The 18,855-nt window shown below is 55.2% G+C and overlaps 3 protein-coding genes across 3 annotated transcripts in view; 2 read left to right on the top strand and 1 right to left on the bottom strand.

Annotated features, from left to right (window-relative positions):
• The window catches only part of NAA38 (N-alpha-acetyltransferase 38, NatC auxiliary subunit), a 226,289-nt gene that overhangs the window by 144,756 nt on the left and 62,678 nt on the right, over positions 1 to 18,855 (bottom strand). The window lies entirely within an intron of this gene.
• On the top strand, positions 137 to 18,715 carry GUCY2D (guanylate cyclase 2D, retinal). The gene is made up of 20 exons (XM_050765251.1): positions 137 to 254; positions 560 to 1,289; positions 1,373 to 1,677; positions 4,026 to 4,377; positions 4,744 to 4,828; positions 5,106 to 5,208; positions 5,611 to 5,712; positions 7,161 to 7,241; positions 10,478 to 10,684; positions 10,784 to 10,940; positions 11,439 to 11,588; positions 12,240 to 12,388; positions 12,964 to 13,127; positions 13,222 to 13,414; positions 13,691 to 13,865; positions 14,107 to 14,205; positions 14,291 to 14,385; positions 14,570 to 14,655; positions 14,807 to 14,918; positions 18,502 to 18,715. The coding sequence occupies exons 2-19, from the start codon at positions 569 to 571 to the stop codon at positions 14,892 to 14,894; spliced, it is 3,312 nt and encodes a 1,103-aa protein (XP_050621208.1). The 5' UTR covers positions 137 to 254; positions 560 to 568; the 3' UTR covers positions 14,895 to 14,918; positions 18,502 to 18,715.
• Positions 12,893 to 18,855, top strand: part of RANGRF (RAN guanine nucleotide release factor) — a 267,398-nt gene continuing 261,435 nt past the window's right edge. Inside the window, exon 1 of the mRNA XM_050765522.1 lies at positions 12,893 to 12,902. The gene's annotated coding sequence lies outside the window, so the exon portion shown is untranslated. The remainder of the gene's footprint in view (positions 12,903 to 18,855) is intronic.

Here is an 18,855-nt window from a genome sequence, read left to right as displayed (position 1 = left end):
GACTGACTACCTGGAACCCAGGACAGATCCCACCCCAGAAAGGCGCAGTAGGGGCTCTCATCCTCCACTAGCCCGCCCCTCCCTGCCTAATTAAGGATCCTAATCAGCTTGGGGAGATTAAGGGCTCTGGCCGGCTGTATCCACGCCCCCGCCCTGGCCTGGGCTGGCAAGGAAGACCTGTGGGCGGGCGTCAAAAGGGGGACCGGCCCTGTGACCCCTCACCGGGGCCGTGGGCCCGAGCCCCGGACTTCCCGGTAAGTGTCAGAGGCCCCTCCGCTGGGATAGGGTCGGTCTGAGGGCGCAGGCGAGTCCCTGCTGACCCCTGACGCCTCCAACGGGGGGAGGGGCAAGCCGGATGGGAGCGGGAAGCCGGGGCGGCAGAAGGGGGCTTCGGGGCGGTGTCCTTGGCCCCAGTTAGTCTTCCCAGCCTCTGGAGGGGGCGGTAGCAACAGAATCATCCCATGGGTTACTCGGGCTTGGAGAAACTCTGGGTTACGGGGAGAACCCTAAGGGAGGCCGGGGGTCTCAGTCGCTCAGCCTTCTCCGTCTGTGTTCGCAGAAGCCGGCAATGACCGCCTGCGCCCGCCGAGCGGGTGGGCTTCCGGACCCCAGGCTCTGCGGCCCCGCGCGGTGGGCTCCGGCCCTGCCCCGCCTCCCCCGGGCCCTGCCCCGGCTCCCGCTCCTGCTGCTCCTGCTCCTGCTGCAGCCCCCCGCCCTCTCCGCGGTGTTCACGGTGGGCGTCCTGGGCCCCTGGGCTTGCGACCCCATCTTCTCCCGGGCCCGCGCGGACCTGGCAGCCCGCCTGGCCGCCGCCCGCCTGAACCGCGACCCCGACCTGGCCGGCGGCCCCCGCTTCGAGGTCGCGCTGCTGCCCGAGCCGTGCCGGACGCCGGGCTCGCTGGGGGCCGTGTCCTCCGCGCTGACCCGCGTGTCGGGTCTCGTGGGTCCGGTGAACCCTGCGGCCTGCCGGCCGGCCGAGCTGCTCGCCGAAGAAGCCGGGATCGCGCTGGTGCCCTGGGGCTGCCCCGGGACGCAGGCGGCGGGCACCACGGCCCCTGCCTTGACCCCCGCAGCGGACGCCCTCTACGCCCTGCTTCGCGCATTCGGCTGGGCGCGCGTGGCCCTGGTCACCGCCCCCCAGGACCTGTGGGTGGAGGCGGGACACTCACTGTCCACGGCACTCAGGGCCCGGGGCCTGCCCGTCGCCTCCGTGACTTCCATGGAGCCCTTGGACCTGTCTGGAGCCCGGGAGGCCCTGAGGAAGGTTCGAGACGGGCCCAGGGTCACAGGTAGGCTCCCCTGCAGGGTGCGAGGAGGTCGGCGGGTCCTGCCGGCAGCCGGGCGGCGCCGCGAGCCAAGACTCTGTCCGCAGCAGTGATCATGGTGATGCACTCGGTGCTGCTGGGCGGCGAGGAGCAGCGCTACCTCCTGGAGGCCGCGGAGGAACTGGGCCTGACCGATGGCTCCCTGGTCTTCCTGCCCTTCGACACAGTCCACTACGCCTTGTCCCCAGGCCCGGAGGCCTTAGCTGCACTCGCCAACAGCTCCCAGCTTCGCAGGGCCCATGATGCCGTGCTCACTCTCACGCGCCACTGTGCCTCTGAAGGCAGCGTGTTGGACAGCCTGCGCAGGGCCCAAGAGCGCCGCGAGCTGCCCTCTGACCTCAATCTGCAGCAGGTAGATGGTCCTGGGAGGAGGGAAGAAGGCAAGGGAGAGGGGAGAGGACAGCCAAAGCGGGGAGAGGACAGCCAAAGCGGGGAGAGGAGGTTGGAGCCAATGGAGAAAGAACCACTGGCAGCTCTAGCTGTTTGGAGTTTCCTAGGTAATGCAGAGGCTCTGGCCTTGCCTGGGATCTCTTAGTGTATGGGGATTGCCTCCAGAGAGTAGGCAATGAGACCTCTCAAGTCCAACATCAAGCAGTAAGCTCTAATGAACTGTCAACTGCAAAACCTTTTGCAATTGACCTCAAAGTAAACCCATTTCCACCACCACATACTCCCAGCTGTCTAAAATAAATACTTGATGTTCTTGAAAGCAGGAAGGAGGGAGGATGCCAATCCAACCTTCATCCCTAGTTCAGAGGTATTTCCTCTGGGGCATCATCTGGTGGTCTTAGCTTTTTAAGGGCCTAGACACCTTGCAAGAAGCAGAAAGTTCCCTGGGTGGATCCAGGGGCAATCCTCACCAGATCCATAGTGCATTTCCAACATCCAGCTACTACCTAGGGTTCCCCAAGTCCCCAGAATCCCAGTTCAGATCATCTAACTTTACTCCAGCCACAAAGGAGGACTAGAAACCACTATGAGAAGGGAATTTAGATGTCAATGGGCAGTGAATTAACCACCACAAAGGCCCAGCTCACAGGGGGCTGCACGAGAGAAGGCTGTGGGTCATAGGGGTTGCAATTTCCCACCAATGCCCCTAGATTCCTCCAAGAGGACTGGAGGTGGCCAGTGGAGGCGGGGCGGTGCGGTGATGGGAATAGTCAGAAGAGAATACAGATTAGGAATCATAGTGACATGGGATGGAGGGAGGGTCGGCAGTGGAGAGAAGGAGGTTGAGAAAGTAGAGAGAAAAGCTCTTCAGCTCTCAGTAAGTACCACGGCTGTCCCCTCCGCTGCCCAAGCCTCTGAGCTTGTGAGTCACCCTTGATTCCTTGAATTCTTCGCCCCCACTTCCAGACATCAAGCACTGTTACTGTGACTTCCTAAAGATCATTTGAATTCGTCCACTTTCTCCATCTTTACTGTCACTGCCCTGATTCAGGCCACAGCACCCCCAGCCCAAATCCCAAAACATAATCTCTCAGACGGTCTTTGCTTCAACACTCACCTGCCCAACACCCTTTTCCACCCAACAACCAGATCAAGCTTCAGAAATCTGACAGATCTCACCCTGTCGTGCCCCTGTTCAAAGCCTCACAGTGACTTCTGTTGCCCTGGATAGATGCAGGCCTCTCCACATGGCTTACCAGCTCTCCTGTCTTTCTCTCTCTTCCACCTTCCATGAACTTCAACCAGACCAAGCTACTCTGGGTTCTCTAAATGTGTCCTTCTCTTTTGCCTCTGAGCTTCTGAGTGTGCTGTGTCCTCTCTCTTGTCCCTGCCTGCCCTGGATAATTCTGACTCATCCCACAGCTCCTTCTGTCCCCAGCCTAGGTTGGAGACACCCATTCCTGTCTCTACAGCTCCCTCAGTTTCTCTACTTTTACTCATTGCACTGCCTGAACACCCCTGTCTCTTTGGCTAGAAGAAAGGTTCCTTGAGACAGGGTCTGTCTTGTACACTGATACATCTTTGGTGCTCTGCACAGTGCCTGGCTCTCTGAGAGATGGCAACTGGGAATAATAGAGAGGCCTCATAAGCTCGGGTGGTAACAATGGAGAAGGTTTTTTGTTTGTTTTGTTTTTGTTTAGTTTTGTTTTTTGTTCTTTTAAGGAAAAACAGAAAATAGAGGCCAACCAAAAGATAGGTGAGAAGGCTTTCAGGTGAATGGTAGGTGATGAGATTAAAACTATATTCTGGGCAACCAACAGGAAGAAGAGAGAATCTACAGGTGATGTAGAGTTAGAATCAACCAATGGTCAGAGAGGAGGCTGAGTCCTGAAAAGAGGAACCAGTTAGTGGAGAGAGCAGGTGTGACAGCCAATAGGGGAGGGAGGAAGAGATAGCCAATGGAAAGAGGGGAAGAGTTAGCCAATGGGGAGGGACAAAGAGTTAGCTAATGGGGAGGGAGGAAGAGCTAGCCAATGGGGAGAGATGAAACATTAGCCAATGGGGAGGAAGGAAGAGATAGCCAATGGAGAGGGAGGAAGAGATAGCCAATGGGAAGGGAGGAAGAGTTAGCCAATGGGGAGGGAGGAAGAGATAGCCAATGGGGAGGGATCCTGGGAACAACTAACTGGAAGGTGGGAACAGTGGATACCCTGGGCTTGACCGGCTGTGAAAGAATTGGTGTGGCCAGGGAATTCTGGTCTGTCTGTGGACTGTGACCCCGACCTCTGAGCCCCTACTGTCCTTCTCCAGGTCTCTCCACTCTTTGGCACCATCTATGACGCGGTCTTCTTGCTGGCGAGGGGCGTGGCAGAAGCGCGGGCTGCCGCGGGTGGCAGATGGGTGTCCGGAGCAGCTGTGGCCCGCCACGTCTGGGATGCGCAGGTCCCTGGCTTCTGCGGGGACCTAGGAGGAGACGAGGAGCCTCCATTCGTGCTGCTAGACACGGACGCGGTGGGAGACCGGCTTTTTGCCACATACATGCTGGATCCTACCCGGGGCTCCCTTCTCTCCGCCGGGACCCCGATGCACTTCCCGCGTGGGGGATCAGCACCCGGACCTGACCCCTCGTGCTGGTTCGATCCAAACAACATCTGTGGTGGAGGTGAGGGCGAGCACCCCAGCCCCCACTGAGAGAATCCCCATGGACCGTCCACGAAGTGGTGAAAGAGAGTGGACTCTATCCTGTAATCCATCTTCGATGCCCTTCTAGGCCCTCTTCCCGCCCCTGGCTTGCACAGGACCCCTCTCTTGCTGAGCTCCAAAGCCCTCTTGGAAACTTTCTAGCATTCCCAGACTCTCCCCTTTGAGGAATCTATGACCTCCCCCTAGAGGTCATAGGCCTGCCAAATGCTGGCCCCCATCCCCCTTTCCTGGAGGGGCCAGCATTTGGCATGACTCCATGCCTCCCTAGAGAAGAGGCCTTCCCTGGTATCGCTCCTCAGTATACCTCCTGTCACTGTCCCTTCAGGACTGGAGCCGGGCCTCGTCTTTCTTGGCTTCCTCCTGGTGGTTGGGATGGGGCTGGCTGGGGCCTTCCTGGCCCATTATGTGAGGTGAGTAGTGGAATGAGGTAAGTAGGAAGTGAGTTTGTGCCAGAAATGGAAGTCTGCATCAAAAACAGCAGTCTGGGTTCACTCAAGAGTAGAAGAGATTTTTCTTGGGGTGAGGGGGTTCTGGTGGGCTGGTAGAGTCCCAGGGATGTCTGGTTTGGGGATGGCTGCCCTCCAGGACCCCTCCCCTGAGCCAGCATTATCCCTCCACCCCATCCCCTGCTGCTCTCTTCTCACGGATCTTGGTGCCCTTGGTGGAGATGACCTCTTTCTCCACCAGGCACCAGCTACTTCACATTCAAATGGTCTCCGGTCCCAACAAGATCATCCTGACTGTGGACGACATCACCTTTCTCCACCCACATGGGGGCACCTCTCGAAAGGTGGGGGAGGCAGGGAGGCAGGAGCCAGTTGTCTTCTTTCTGTAAATTTGGTTCCTTCCCTGGGAAAGTCCCCACCCCAGCTCCCTACTTGGGAAGCCTGATTTCTACCCCAGTTCTGTCCCAAGTCTGAAGTGTAGGGATCAGCACCCTCATCTGTGCAATGAGGGTAACAGTACCTGTCCTGACTACTTTCCTGGGTGGGAGGTGAAGCTCCAACAAGAAAATGAATGTTTGCTTTGTAAACTGTAAAGCGTGCACTTGGGGAGTAATGTCATTATCACCTTCCCTCATTGAGATTCCTTCGCCTCCCATCTTTACATCCCCAAAACTCAGCCTGACCTCAACCCAGGACTCTGACACCAGAATATATTTTGACCTCTTGCATTGACCTCTACCTGCTAGGTGGCCCAGGGGAGTCGATCAAGTCTGGCTGCCCGCAGTATGTCAGACGTTCGCAGTGGCCCCAGCCAACCCACGGACAGCCCCAACGTTGGCGTCTATGAGGTGAGCCTGACCCCAGCCAGACAGAGAGACAGTAGGGGAAGAATGCTCAGGCCCTGGGCAGAGGGGAGGCGTACTCTCAAGAGGACAGGGAGTCATGCCAGATCCTGCAGGCTCCAGGAGATGGGGGATGGGAGCCCAGACAGGATCTAGGGAAAGGTCATGGATCCCTCAAAGGGAAGAACCTAAGAATCTTCCCTCTCCAAGGATTTTTCCCTAGCCACTATCTGGGTGAGGGCTCCTCAAAAGCTAATCACAGTGACCCAGAGACTGAAGGCTGGAGCTGCTGGGGAGCATGCTGGGACCAGTATGTAACCTGGTGTGGCCACTGAGGCCATCTCCTACCCGATCAGAGCCTCTGGCCCTACCCCTCAGCATTTCCACACAATCCAGACCAGACTCAGGAACAGCAACCCCTAGAGGGGGAAAAGAAAGTCACAAAAGTATTAGGACATAAACTTTGGGGCTGGTAAATCTGAATGTGGTCAAGTGGAGGGGAGATAATGAGAACAGATTCAGAGAGAGCTGAGAGTGCTGAGCAAATCAAGAGAGTAGAAATTTAAAGCTCCTGGGCTTCAGGTCATGGGAAGGAATGCAGAGGCTCCTATCATGTCACCTGGAGATTATCACGGCCAATTCTCAGAGGAGGCACTATTGTCATTTGGGGCAGATTTGTCCTAAATTGAATAGGACTACTCTGTGCCTTGAAGAATGTTCAGTGTTTCTTGTCTCTGGCCCTGTCCACCAAATGTAGCTCCTAGTTTTTGTGACAATTAAAAATGTCCCCACATTTATTTCCAAATGCCCCTTAGGGGTCAGTACTAAACCCCAATCCCCTTCTAGTCCAAATCCCTTATAAACAGACAGGGCTACCTGCGTAATTAGCGAGATCCAGGGCAAGATAGAAATGAGGGGCTCCTCGTTCATTCAAGATGATGGCAGGAGGTCATTGAACCAAGTTCGGGCCTTTCTGAGATGAGGCCCTGTGTGACTGCACAGGTCCCATGCCCATGCACTGGCCCTGCCAACAGCTGAGGATGAGGTCCAGCATCTGGAGGGGAGCTGTCTATAGTTCAGTTACTTTACAATAAAGCCTGATCTATCCAGATTCTTTACTCCCAGAACATGCTCTCTCATGGCAGTGGATGGTGATGAGGGTTGTGATGTCGATGATGCTTGTGGTTGTATTAATTCACTTAATAGGACTATTGGTGGGCACCCCTGGGGTAGTGAGGACAGCCATCCATAGCTTCTGAGTATCTGTCATCCAGGGGTGGGTCCTCTCCCAGCTGCCCGTGAAGCGGATGGGCAGACATCAAACCCCTTGCTTCAATGCATTTTGTCACATGGAAGATGCATTCTGGGACAGTGAGCCAATGGAAATGGGGGGGAGGGGTCCATCATGGGATTTTAAGAGACTGAGGTCCCTACCCCCATCCTCTTTGCTGCAGGGAGACAGGGTTTGGCTGAAGAAATTCCCAGGGGATCAGCACATAGCTATCCGCCCAGCAACCAAGACGGCCTTCTCCAAGGTGAGACTTGGGCCTGTGATGGGGCCTAGGTGGCCATCGGTTTCTCCCTTCTTGCCTTCTCTTTGCAGCTGGGTACAGAGGTAGGTCTCAGTTAAGTGTCCCCTCTGGCTGAGTGTGGTGGCTTATACATGTAATCTTGGCATTTTGAGAGGCAGATGTGAGGGAAGATCACCTGAGGCCAGGAGTTCAAGACCAGCCTGGGCAACATAAAGAATCCCCGTCTCTCCAAAACGTTAAAAATTAGCTGGGTGTGACGTCACATGCCTGTAGTCCCAGCTACTCTTTGGAGGGTGAGGAGGGAGGATTGTTTGAGCCCAGGAGTTGGAGGTTACCGTAAGCTGTGATCATACTACTGCACTGCAGCCTTGGTGACAGAGCAAGACCCTGTCAAAATTAAGAAAAAAAAAGTTGTTTCCTTCACCCTGGAGTAGGCTTTCATTATTCCCTGTCACACCACTAGTTCTTTCCTTCGATCTTGTTGCAATGTGCAGTTATATGTTCATCTGTCTGCCTGCTTGTTTCTGCCTCTCTTACTGGACTGTAAGCTGAGTGAGGGCCTCCTCCTTCCCCTCCATTGTATTCCCAGCACCCAACACAGTGTCTGGAACATTAGAGAGACGCAGTGAATGTTTGTTGAGCAAATGATAGAAAATAAAAAATGACTCACGTCTGTAATCCCAGCACTTTGGGAGGCCGAGGCGTGTGGATCACCTGAGGTCAGAAGTTCAAGACCAGCCTGGCCAACATGGTGAAACCCCGTCTCAACTAAAAATACAAAAAAATTAGCTGGGTGTGGTGGTGGGCGCCTGTAATCCCAACTACTTCAGGAGGCTGAGGCAGGAGAATCACTTGAACCTGGGAGGCAGAGGTTGCAGTGAGCCGAGATGGTGCCATTGCACTCCAGCCTGAGTGACAAGAGTGAAACTCTGTCTTAAAAAAAGAGAAAAGAAAAAAATGAGTTTCTGGTTCTGTCGGGCCACTTTTGCAGAATAACCCTAGACGTTCTGAATGAAGTGGAAAGTTGGCAAGGAGGCTGTAAAATGGCTTATTCTGGTCCTTACGACCTTAGTGTCTCCCTTTACCTCCATACCATGCAGCCTGGGCCTGGCCTCCTTCCCTGATTCCTCTACAGGAGCTCTTGGTCACAGATGCAGTGACTTAAGTGGACTATGTGTATGGGGGTTAATGAACTTGATCACCATTTAACACCAGGTGTTTAAAATGAAAAGTATCCACCAAAATGTTCCGACAGGCGCAGTGGCTTACGCCTGTAATCCCAGCACTTTGGGAGGCCGAGGCAGGCGGATCATGAGGTCAGGAGATCAAGACCATCCTGGCTAATATGGTGAAACCCCGTCTCTACTAAAAATACAAAAAAATTAGCCAGGCATGGCGGCGGGTGCCTGTAGTCCCAGCTACTTGGGAGCCTGAGGCAGGAGAATGGTATGAACCCGGGAGGTGGAGCTTGCAGTGAGCCGAGATCGCACCACTGCACTTTAGCCTGGGCAACACAGCGAGACTCCGTCTCAAAAAAAAAAAAAAAAAAGAAAAAGAAAAAAAAGTATCCCCTTATTGGGCATGTGGACCAAGGACAATCTAGAAAGGGCACCAGTCAGCCAGCTAAGCCACCTTTTTTTCCAGCATGCCCCAATTGTGAGGTCACTGTCCTGCAGCACAGTCAGTCCTGTCTTCCCTAACTTGGGGAGGGTGGGCGTCTCAGACCTGATTGACACAATGATGTAACGCCCAGCACAGCAGCTACCGGCTCGGTTGCAGGCACAAGCCATTTCTGGTGTCCTTTGAAAGTGGCACAGCTTCAGGCCAGGCACGGTGGCTCATGCCTGTAATCCCAGCACTTTGGGAGGCCGAGGTGGGTGGACCACCTGAGGTCAGGAGTTCAAGACCAGCCTGGCCAACATAGCGAAACCCCGTCCCTATTAAAAATACAAAAATTAGCCAGGTATGGTGGCACACACCTGTAATCCCAACTATTCAGGAGGCTGAGACGGGAGAATCACTTGAGCTCAGGATGCGGAGGTTGCAGTGACCCGAGACTGGCCAACTGCACTCCAGGCTGGGTGATAGTATAAGACTATCTGAAAAATAAATAAATAAATAAATAAATAAATAAATAAATAAATAAATAAATAAAAGAAAAGAAAGAAAGTGGCATAGCTCCTCCCTGGTTCTCCCAGCAAAGGCTGTTAAGTCAGAAGGAGAGGATGGTGGTTCCAGGAGCTTGTCCTTCATGAGCTGTTTCCCTTAAGACCCAGGCAGTTCAAAGTTTTATGGTTGGGGCCAGGCGTGGTGGCTCAGGCCTATAATCCCAGCACTTTGAGAGGCTGAGGTGGGAGGATCATTTGAAGCCCAGAGTTCAAGACCAGCCTGGACAATATAGCAAGGCCCCCATCTCTACAGAAAAAAAATGTAAAATGTTGTCTAGGCATGGTGGCTCAAGCCTGTAGTCCCAGCTATTCAGGAGGCTGAGGTCGGAGGATCGCTTGAACCCAGGAATGCAAGGTAGCAGTGACTTATGATCATGCCGCTACATACCAGTCTGGGCAACAGAGTGAGACCTCGTGTCTAAAAAAAAAAAAAAAAAAAAAAAGGCTTATGATCAATAAATCCGAACCTGCCTGGGTCCTGATCACCAATGCAAAATTGTCTTTTCATTCACAGCATTAGGCTAAACCATACTCGGTATCCGAACAGTGGCCCTTGACTATATTGTTTTTTCCAAAAAGAGAACTGTGTGTAGAAGAGAGCCTCCCTACATACCCTATCAACCATTTCTTTTTTTTTTTTTTTTTTTTTTGAGACAGAGTCTCGCTCTGCCGCCCAGGCTGGAGTGCAGTGGCGTGATCTTGGCTCACTGCAAGCTCCGCCTCCCGGGTTCACGCCATTCTCCTGCCTCAGCCTCCCGAGTAGCTGGGACTACAGGCGCCCGCCACCTCGCCCAGCTAGTTTTTTTGTATTTTTTTTAGTAGAGACGGGGTTTCACTGTGTCAGCCAGGATGGTCTCGATCTCTTGACCTCGTGATCCGCCCGTCTCGGCCTCCCAAAGTGCTGGGATTACAGGCTTGAGCCACCGCGCCCGGCCCCCTATCAACCATTTCATCCACCATTTGTACAAATCTCATCTTCTGAGTTTGGATACTCAAAAACAGATCTTGATTAACAGCCCCTCCCCGCATTGCCCCTGGGCAGAAAATGACAGTCAACTATCCCCTTCTCAGCTCCAGGAGCTCCGGCATGAGAACGTGGCCCTCTACCTGGGGCTCTTCCTGGCTCAGGGAGCAGAAGGCCCTGCAGCCCTCTGGGAGGGCAACCTGGCTGTGGTCTCAGAGCACTGCACGCGGGGCTCCCTCCAGGACCTCCTCGCTCAGAGAGAAATAAAGCTGGACTGGATGTTCAAGTCTTCCCTCCTGCTGGACCTTATCAAGGTGTGTGTCGGGGGGTGGTGGGGTGACGTCCTGGGGGCAGGGATGGGGAGCAAGGGAACCAAGCAGGCTGAGGCTGCCTCTTACCCTACCCATTCCAAGGGAATAAGGTATCTGCACCATCGAGGCGTAGCTCATGGGCGGCTGAAGTCACGGAACTGCATAGTGGATGGCAGATTCGTACTCAAGATCACTGACCACGGCCACGGGAGACTGCTGGAAGCACAGAAGGTGCTACCGGAGCCTCCCAGAGCAGAGGGTAAGAGTCCCCTGCGCAGAGCAGCATCCACCGGGATCCCCATTATTTCAAGGGCTTCTCCCCTGCTTCCTCCCTACCTCCGCCCTCGCACTCTCTCCATCCTGCATCCACCAGACACAACTGCTACAGAAAAAGATCTCGTGGCCTCTGAGAGGGTGGGCTCTGTGACTGAGGAGACGGGGCTGCTGGGGGCGGGACTTGTGCCTGAGCTGCCTGCAGCTGGGTTTGCTCTAACTGGAAGTTTGCCTGAGGGTGGGGCTTGCGCTCAAGAGATGAGCCTTCCCTGGGCACCACCTTGTCTGAAGGGCAAGGCCTATTCGTGAGGGCCAGGCTTTCTCTGAGACGGCTCCTAGAGATAGTTGTAGGGCTGGTCTCAGGTTGCAGGGTCTCAGACTGGTCTCAGGCTGCAGAGTTGGTGGTGTCTGGGTGCCAACCTGGGCTTTCTGATGAGGGTGGGAGTCTTTCCCAGTGGCCCCACAGCCCCTTCCCCATCCCCAGACCAGCTGTGGACAGCCCCGGAGCTGCTTAGGGACCCGGCCCTGGAGCGCCGGGGAACGCTGGCTGGTGACGTCTTTAGCTTGGCCATCATCATGCAAGAAGTGGTGTGCCGCAGTGCCCCTTACGCCATGCTGGAGCTCACTCCCGAGGGTAAGGCTGCCCTGTGCATGGAGTTCGGGCCAGAGGGGCACCCTGCAGTTAGAACAGAGCCAGCCTCACTCTTTCCTCTAAAGCAAAGCCCAGTGATGAAACTCAATTATACGGAGGCCCCTTAAAGCTGGCGTCTGCGGGTCCCGGTACAGAAAGCCGTGCATGGCCGGCGGGGGAGGGTGGTTCATGAGGTCCTAACACAACAGCTTCCTCTGTCTTGATCCTGGACCCAAACTGCTCCCACAACTGACAGAGCAGGCTCCTCTCTGTTCTCAGGGGTCCCTGGGAGGAGCAGGGGAGGGGGAGTGGGTAAGAGGGTAGTCCAATCTGGTTCCAATCTACATCCCTTCCCCACAGGACTCTGAGCAAGCTACTTGATCACTTATCCCTCACTTGTCTTACATACAATAAATGTTAGTTTCTTTGCCTATGTCCCCTCTTACTGACCCCCAGAGTTCGAGGGCCTCTTGTTCCTCCTAGCAACCCCCTTCCACACCGTACTCTCCCTCCACACACACACACTGAAGCTCTGATGTAAAGAAACCCCTGCCAGGCACCCCCTCCCACATCTTGGTCTTCAACAGTCAGGCCAGGGTCAGAGGCAGCTTGTGTTCTAGGGCACTCCCCCTCACTGTCCTCTCATGCCTCCAGAAGTGGTGCAGAGGGTGCGGAGCCCCCCTCCACTGTGTCGACCCTTGGTGTCCATGGACCAGGCACCTGTCGAGTGTATCCACCTGATGAAGCAGTGCTGGGCAGAGCAGCCGGAACTTCGGCCCTCCATGGACCACACTTTCGACCTGGTCAGGGGCTGGGAGTGGGCAAGGACTGGGCTGGCCTCTGGGATCCCTGATGCTTGTCAGCAACCTGAGACAGCTGCAGGCAGGCAGGCTGGCAGGACCTCTGGCCTTCCAGGCTGCCTCCTAAGGAGTAGCCTGAGGACTTGGGGTTTGGTGGGGCAGAATTAGAATGGAGGCTGTGGAGGCCTTTGGAGTGGGACATGGAGTTCTGTCTGGGTGGGAGGAATATTCAATTCAATTCAAATAACATTGATTGAGAACCAAGTATGTGCTTGGCCTCCTGTGACAGAAAGACCGTTGGCCTGGGAGTCCAAGGATTGGGCTGGCTCCAGTGCCCTGTCAATTACTAGCTGAGAACAACTGCTCTCTGGGAAGCCTCATTTCCCACGTGCCTCCTAATCATGTCTGAAAACACAGTGCCTAGCACCCCAGGGGTGCTTGACGAACGGTAGATGAATGGTGGTGGGGAGGGGGGTGTTCAGAGTGAACAGCCCCGTGAGAGGGCCCATGAGGGGGGCATGAAAAGGGCATGGCAGCCCAGGCCTTCAGCAGCTTCACCGGCTTCCTTCTACGGCTAGTTCAAGAACATCAACAAGGGTCGGAAGACGAACATCATTGACTCGATGCTTCGGATGCTGGAGCAGTACTCCAGTAACCTGGAGGATCTGATCCGGGAGCGCACAGAGGAGCTGGAGCTGGAAAAGCAGAAGACAGACCGGCTGCTTACACAGATGCTGCCTCCGTGGGTGCCAGTGGGAAGGGGTGGGCTGGGAGGGCAGCTGGAGCCCAGCCAGGCAGAGTGGCCCCCAGGTGACCTCACCGCCTGCTATCCCTAGGTCTGTGGCTGAGGCCTTGAAGACGGGGACACCAGTGGAGCCCGAATACTTTGAGCAAGTGACACTGTACTTCAGTGACATAGTGGGCTTCACCACCATCTCTGCCATGAGTGAGCCCATTGAGGTGGTGGACCTGCTCAACGACCTCTACACGCTGTTTGATGCCATCATTGGTTCCCACGATGTCTACAAGGTGGAGTGTGTAGGGTCCAAGCCCTCCTGACCTTCAATTCAGCTTCACCAGCCTCCAGCCCAGCCGTTCCTGCTCAGCCCCTAGCCTACCTGCCCAATCAGTCTTCTTTCCCAGACCTCCTGTCCCTTATTTATTCCTCCAGTCCCCAGCTCAGTCCCTCCACTAGCAACCTGGTTCTGCACTAACCCCAGGTGGACCCTGTGACAAGAGGCAATCGCTTTGTGTACGGGGGAGGAATACTCAAAAGGGAATTCACACAACTCCTTCTTCCCCCAGGTGGAGACAATAGGGGACGCCTATATGGTGGCCTCGGGGCTGCCCCAGAGGAATGGGCAGCGACACGCGGCAGAGATCGCCAACATGTCGCTGGACATCCTCAGTGCTGTGGGCACTTTCCGCATGCGCCATATGCCCGAGGTTCCCGTGCGCATTCGCATAGGCCTGCACTCAGGTAACTCCCGGGTCTTCCCAGGCTCCAGCCCATCTCCCTCTTTAGGGCCTGGCTCCAAATTTCCTGTAGAGGAGGCAACTCATGGAGTGGGGAGTGGGGCTTACCTTGAAGAGGATGCGCTTAACAAGGCTTATTTGGGGAGCTGGTGGAGGTTATGGGTGCGAAGATCGTCCAAGGCCCTACCCAGGTGCAGCCCAGCTGCCGGTCCTGCTAGCCCCGCCAACCCCCAGCATCTCCACAGGTCCATGCGTGGCAGGCGTGGTGGGCCTCACCATGCCACGGTACTGCCTGTTTGGGGACACGGTCAACACCGCCTCACGCATGGAGTCCACCGGGCTGCGTGAGTGTGATGGGGACAAGATGGGGAGGTGGGAGGGGGACACAGGAGGTGAGTCCCGAGCTCACGGCGTCCCCCACCGCCACAGCTTACCGCATCCACGTGAACTTGAGCACCGTGGGGATTCTCCGTGCTCTGGACTCGGGCTACCAGGTGGAGCTGCGAGGCCGCACGGAGCTGAAGGTGAGGCAGGACCCTGCCCCCTCCTGGAGGCCCCGCCTTGTCCTGAGGCCCCGCCCATCCCGGGCCACGGCTGCAACCTCCCCTCACCCTTCCTGACCCGGTCTCCCAGTTCCATCCAGACCTCGAGATCCCCCACCCCTCACCCGAGTCTGCCTAAGTCCTTCCCTCTCCCATGTCTCCCCAGGGCAAGGGTGCCGAGGACACTTTCTGGCTAGTGGGCAGACGCGGCTTCAACAAGCCCATCCCCAAGCCGCCTGACCTGCAACCGGGGTGAGTGGCTGGCCTCCGTGGCAGGGCGAGGGACGAGGGATCGCTGCCTCCGGCTCTGTGTCTGACGCCCCGCGCGTGAGGCAGCGATGACGTGGGCCCTGTCCCCCATGCCCCATTCCCCTTCCCCGAGGTCACCGCCCCCTCATTGCAGGTCCAGCAACCACGGCATCAGCCTGCAGGAGATCCCACCCGAGCGGCGACGGAAGCTGGAGAAGGCTCGGCCGGGCCAGTTCTCTTGAGAAGTGAGGCCCGGCCCCGGACAGGTGCTGCCCCCTCCGCCCCCACCCCAACTGCCGCGTCCCCTCTGCTGCCTGCAGAACGTCCCACCCAAGCCAGGTGTCCCAATTCCTTTCTGACTTCAGAGAGCCGAGGCGGGTTCCTAAACCCCGGGGCTTCCCCTGGCAGGCAAGCACCCGCTGCAGACATTTTGGCTCAGTAGGTCTGGAGTGGTCTGGGAATCCAGGCTTAGGAAACTCTATATTGGGGCCTTCTGTGACCCCTTCCCTGGCCCTATCTCATCCCCATCACATAAACCTGGCTTCCCCAGAAGCCTCACAGGCTGTGCATTGCACAGGAGACAACTCTAGGGGGCAGCAGTCACCAGAGGACAATGTGAAAGCGGAAGCCCTGCTCACTCTCCTCCTGCAGGAAACTGACCCATGACCCGCTCCTTCCTAGGTGAACCCCACGACCCCTTTCCTCAACTTCCCTCTGAGATACCCCTCTTTTCTTCAGGATTGTTCTGGAAGGTCCTTTTCCTGAAAGTTGCTGCTATCGGTGACTGGAAGTCTGGCTAATGCTGGTGGACTCTGCCCAGCTCTGCCTCAAAGGATTTTGGGCCTTTACAAGAGCTGGTTGCAAACCAGCCACGTGACCTTGGGAAAGTGTCACGCACTGTCTGCTGTGATCCCCTCAGTGGCGAAATGAGGGGTGGCCTAAATGGTTCCCATGGCCCCTGTGCCCCTGACAGCTGGGTGGCTGTGGCCCTCAGCACCAGGAACCCTGAATCCATCAGGGGATGTGAGGGTCAGGGATTCTCCGCTTCCCAGTGTCTCTCAAGGACCCAGGAAGGAGGATCTGGGATTGATGCCCCAACCCCAGAGGAAGTGGAAACCCCAGAGGAAGTGGAGTTCTGTTCCACCAGAGCAGGATTTGTCACATGGCCTGAGTGGGCAAGGGCTTCTGTTCAGCCTCAAGCTTCATTCCTATCTCCATCTCCCACTAGTCAGAAACTGGCTCCTTCTCCTGTGGCACAATCAGGTAATGCCCAAGTGCAGAGAAAAGCTTGCTTCAAGGCTTTGGGGAAAGGAAATTGCACCACACCTTGACTAACCAGAACACCCAAAGAAGAGCAGCATTCTCTGTTTAACTGGGAGCTGCTGAGCAAGCAGTTGGACAGAAAATCCTCTCTACTTAGCTTTTTTTTTTTTTTTTTTTTTTTTTTTTGAGTCTCACTTTGTCACCCAGGCTGGAGTGCAGTGCAGTGACACAATCTTGACTCACTGCAACCTCCTCCTCTCAGGGTCAAACAATTCTCCTACCTCAGCCTTTCGAGTAGCTGGGATTACAGGTACCTGCCACCACGCCTGCGTAATTTTTTTTTTTTTTTTTTTTGTGATTTTAGTAGAGACGGGGTTTCACTATGTTGCCCAGGGTGGTCTTGAACTGATCTTAAGTGATCTGGCCACCTCGGCCTCCCAAAGTGCTGAGATTACAGGTGTGAGACACCACGCCTGACCTCTGCTTAGATCTTCGCAACAATTACCAATGCCCTGTCCTGGCAAGTCCCCAGCTGAAGTTTCCTTTGTGAAACTCAGACCTTCTAGAGCCTGGGCCTTGGCACATTTGACTCTCGGTGTCTGTCACCCTTGCTACAGACCCTGGAAGAAGTTTGCAGCAGGCTAGGAAACCACCTAGGCTGCCACCAGAGGTAGTGAGTATCCAGTCCCTGGAGGGGTGAAGGCAGAACTGGAGACATCATTGACCAGGGGTACGACAGTGAGAGGGAATTCTGGAACTAAACCTTCACCACGCCAAGTGTGGTTGGTGGGCCAGGGTCAGCATTGCCTGCGAACTCGTTAGACATGAAGGCTCTCAGGGCCCCACCCCAGACCTGCTGAGTCAAGATCTGCATTTTAACAAGTTCCTGCAAAATATTGACATGCTCATTAAAGTTTCTGAATCATAGAACTAAATCACCCTAAGATCTTTAAATCTTAGAATCTCTAAGGGTCTCATAAAGCCAGGCTGGAAACTAGCCACTAAACTTGTTTTGTTTGGCCTATGGAGTGTTTCATTTTGAGCTAACAAATCAAGAGCTTCCACATTTTAAAAATGTATAACAGATTTCCCCCTTCTCTTGAAATCGGAAGCCTCACATGAGGTTTGTGTCACCACTTAACCACATTCTGCTGCGGCTAAAGAGTAACGGTCCCCTTTATCCAGATACCACCACTCCCCACAGACTCCGGGACACCAAGATTTTCTGAACATTCCTTTATATTCCCTCCTGGTGCCTGTAGACACTGAGCTTGGGACTCTTTAGCAGGTATTAGGATTATAGGGGCCCCTGGAGGGAGCTTTGCCTTTTCTTTTTTAACTGATTCATGACTTCCACAGGCTTAGTGGTGTTCCCCTCCTTCCTAAAGGTAAAGGAAGAATGTATCAAACATCGAAAACCCAGCACTTGTAAGTTCTGGTTACCTAAGGTAATGTTGCTAGAGAGAGCAATTTAGCGCAATTTCAAAAACATTTTAAATTGTGTTTGAACATGATGAATTAAAGATTAAAAACAAAACAAATCCCAGACATGCACACACACAAATTTTTAAAAGTTATTTACATTCTTGAAGATTTTCCTTAAGATTTTCTCTGTACTTAGGTCCCAGGGATTGAAGGGCAGATTCACATCTCTGGCCTTGGGCCTGACCATGTGGACAGAGCTCTCAGTCTCCTGTCTCTTCCCTCCCATACCCGACCCTCCTGCCCTTCTCCTTCCTTCCCTCTATCCCTGCCTGCAAGGGCCTGGAATAGTTAATGGTGTGAGATTTCGGCAGCCTCAAGGAAGAGTCCAGGATTCGGTGCAGAGAGATTAGCTGGGACAGGCTTGGGCAGGGCTCCCCCCAGAAGCAGAGAAGAATGAGCCAGAGGGCAGACGCAGTTTGAGGTAGAAGTGGAGTGGGCAGGGCTGAGCCGGTTCCTTCCCAGCTTCGCTCAGCCTCCTTCCCAGGCTGGCCTCGAGCTCAAGTGACCAGATGTGATGGGGAGAAGAGCCCTGACCCCTCCCCAGCTAGAAGAACTTGGGGAACCCCCAACCCAGAGTTCACAGATCTAGTGGGAGAAGAGAAGGGAAAAGATGAAGCCTGAGCCTCTCCTCTCTCTGTTCCTGTCTCCCTCTCTGCCCTATTCTCCTCTCTTTGTGTCCCCACAGTCCCCTTTCTGCCTGGCAGTCTCTCCCTGCCTTTCTCTGCAGTTTCCATCCTTTCTCTGGAAATCTCATTTCCTGGACCCAGTCAGTTATCCAGTCTCGGGGCTCTGCTGACTCAAGTCCTCCCCACGCTGTTCCTGGGGACTGGGCAACTCCCAGCGCATGAGAGCACCAGGGCCTGGCTTGGCACTGGGCATCCCCCACCTTCAGATGTGTTTACACTACCTCTGCCAGCTGGCCTGCGCCAGGAGCCCACACTCGGGGTTGTCCTTGCCTTGGAGATGGCTCTGTAGCTGGCAGAGCAGTGATGGCCAAAGCAGGGACCTCTCATAGCTGCTGCTTCAATCCACAGCAGAGACTGTACAGCGTGTCCCGGGGCTCACCCGGCGCCTTTTTTTTTGGTGTGTGCTGCTCCTCAGGTCCTGGGCCCTGCTCCCTGTCCCATCTGCAGTGGACTCCCGGCACTCCCTTTGAGGAGGTGGGGTGAACTGCTTCTTGGCAGGGATTTGTGACACTGCACTGCTGGGCTGTGTTCCCTGGGCTCTTCTGGACCTTGCACCGTGGATACCAGGGCACGTGCGGTGGTACCTGGGTCCTGGGAGGGTGGCTGAAATAAAGGCGTGCTGTCTTCCATGTCGTGGTGTGTGCTTCTTTTAGCCCGGAGGGGTAGTCTTGACACCCCCATCTCTGGAATGCTCAACCCTGGCATTTCCAGGGAGGATTTCAGATAGGGTTGAACCTTAGAGATGGCCTGAAGAGGGGAAGTGGCTGGG

This window comes from Macaca thibetana, chromosome 16, assembly GCF_024542745.1.
Source record: "Macaca thibetana thibetana isolate TM-01 chromosome 16, ASM2454274v1, whole genome shotgun sequence".
NCBI classification, from domain to species: domain Eukaryota; kingdom Metazoa; phylum Chordata; class Mammalia; order Primates; family Cercopithecidae; genus Macaca; species Macaca thibetana.
The sequence above is the reverse complement of the archived record's forward strand: the minus strand, read 5'-3'. Positions and strand labels throughout refer to the sequence as shown.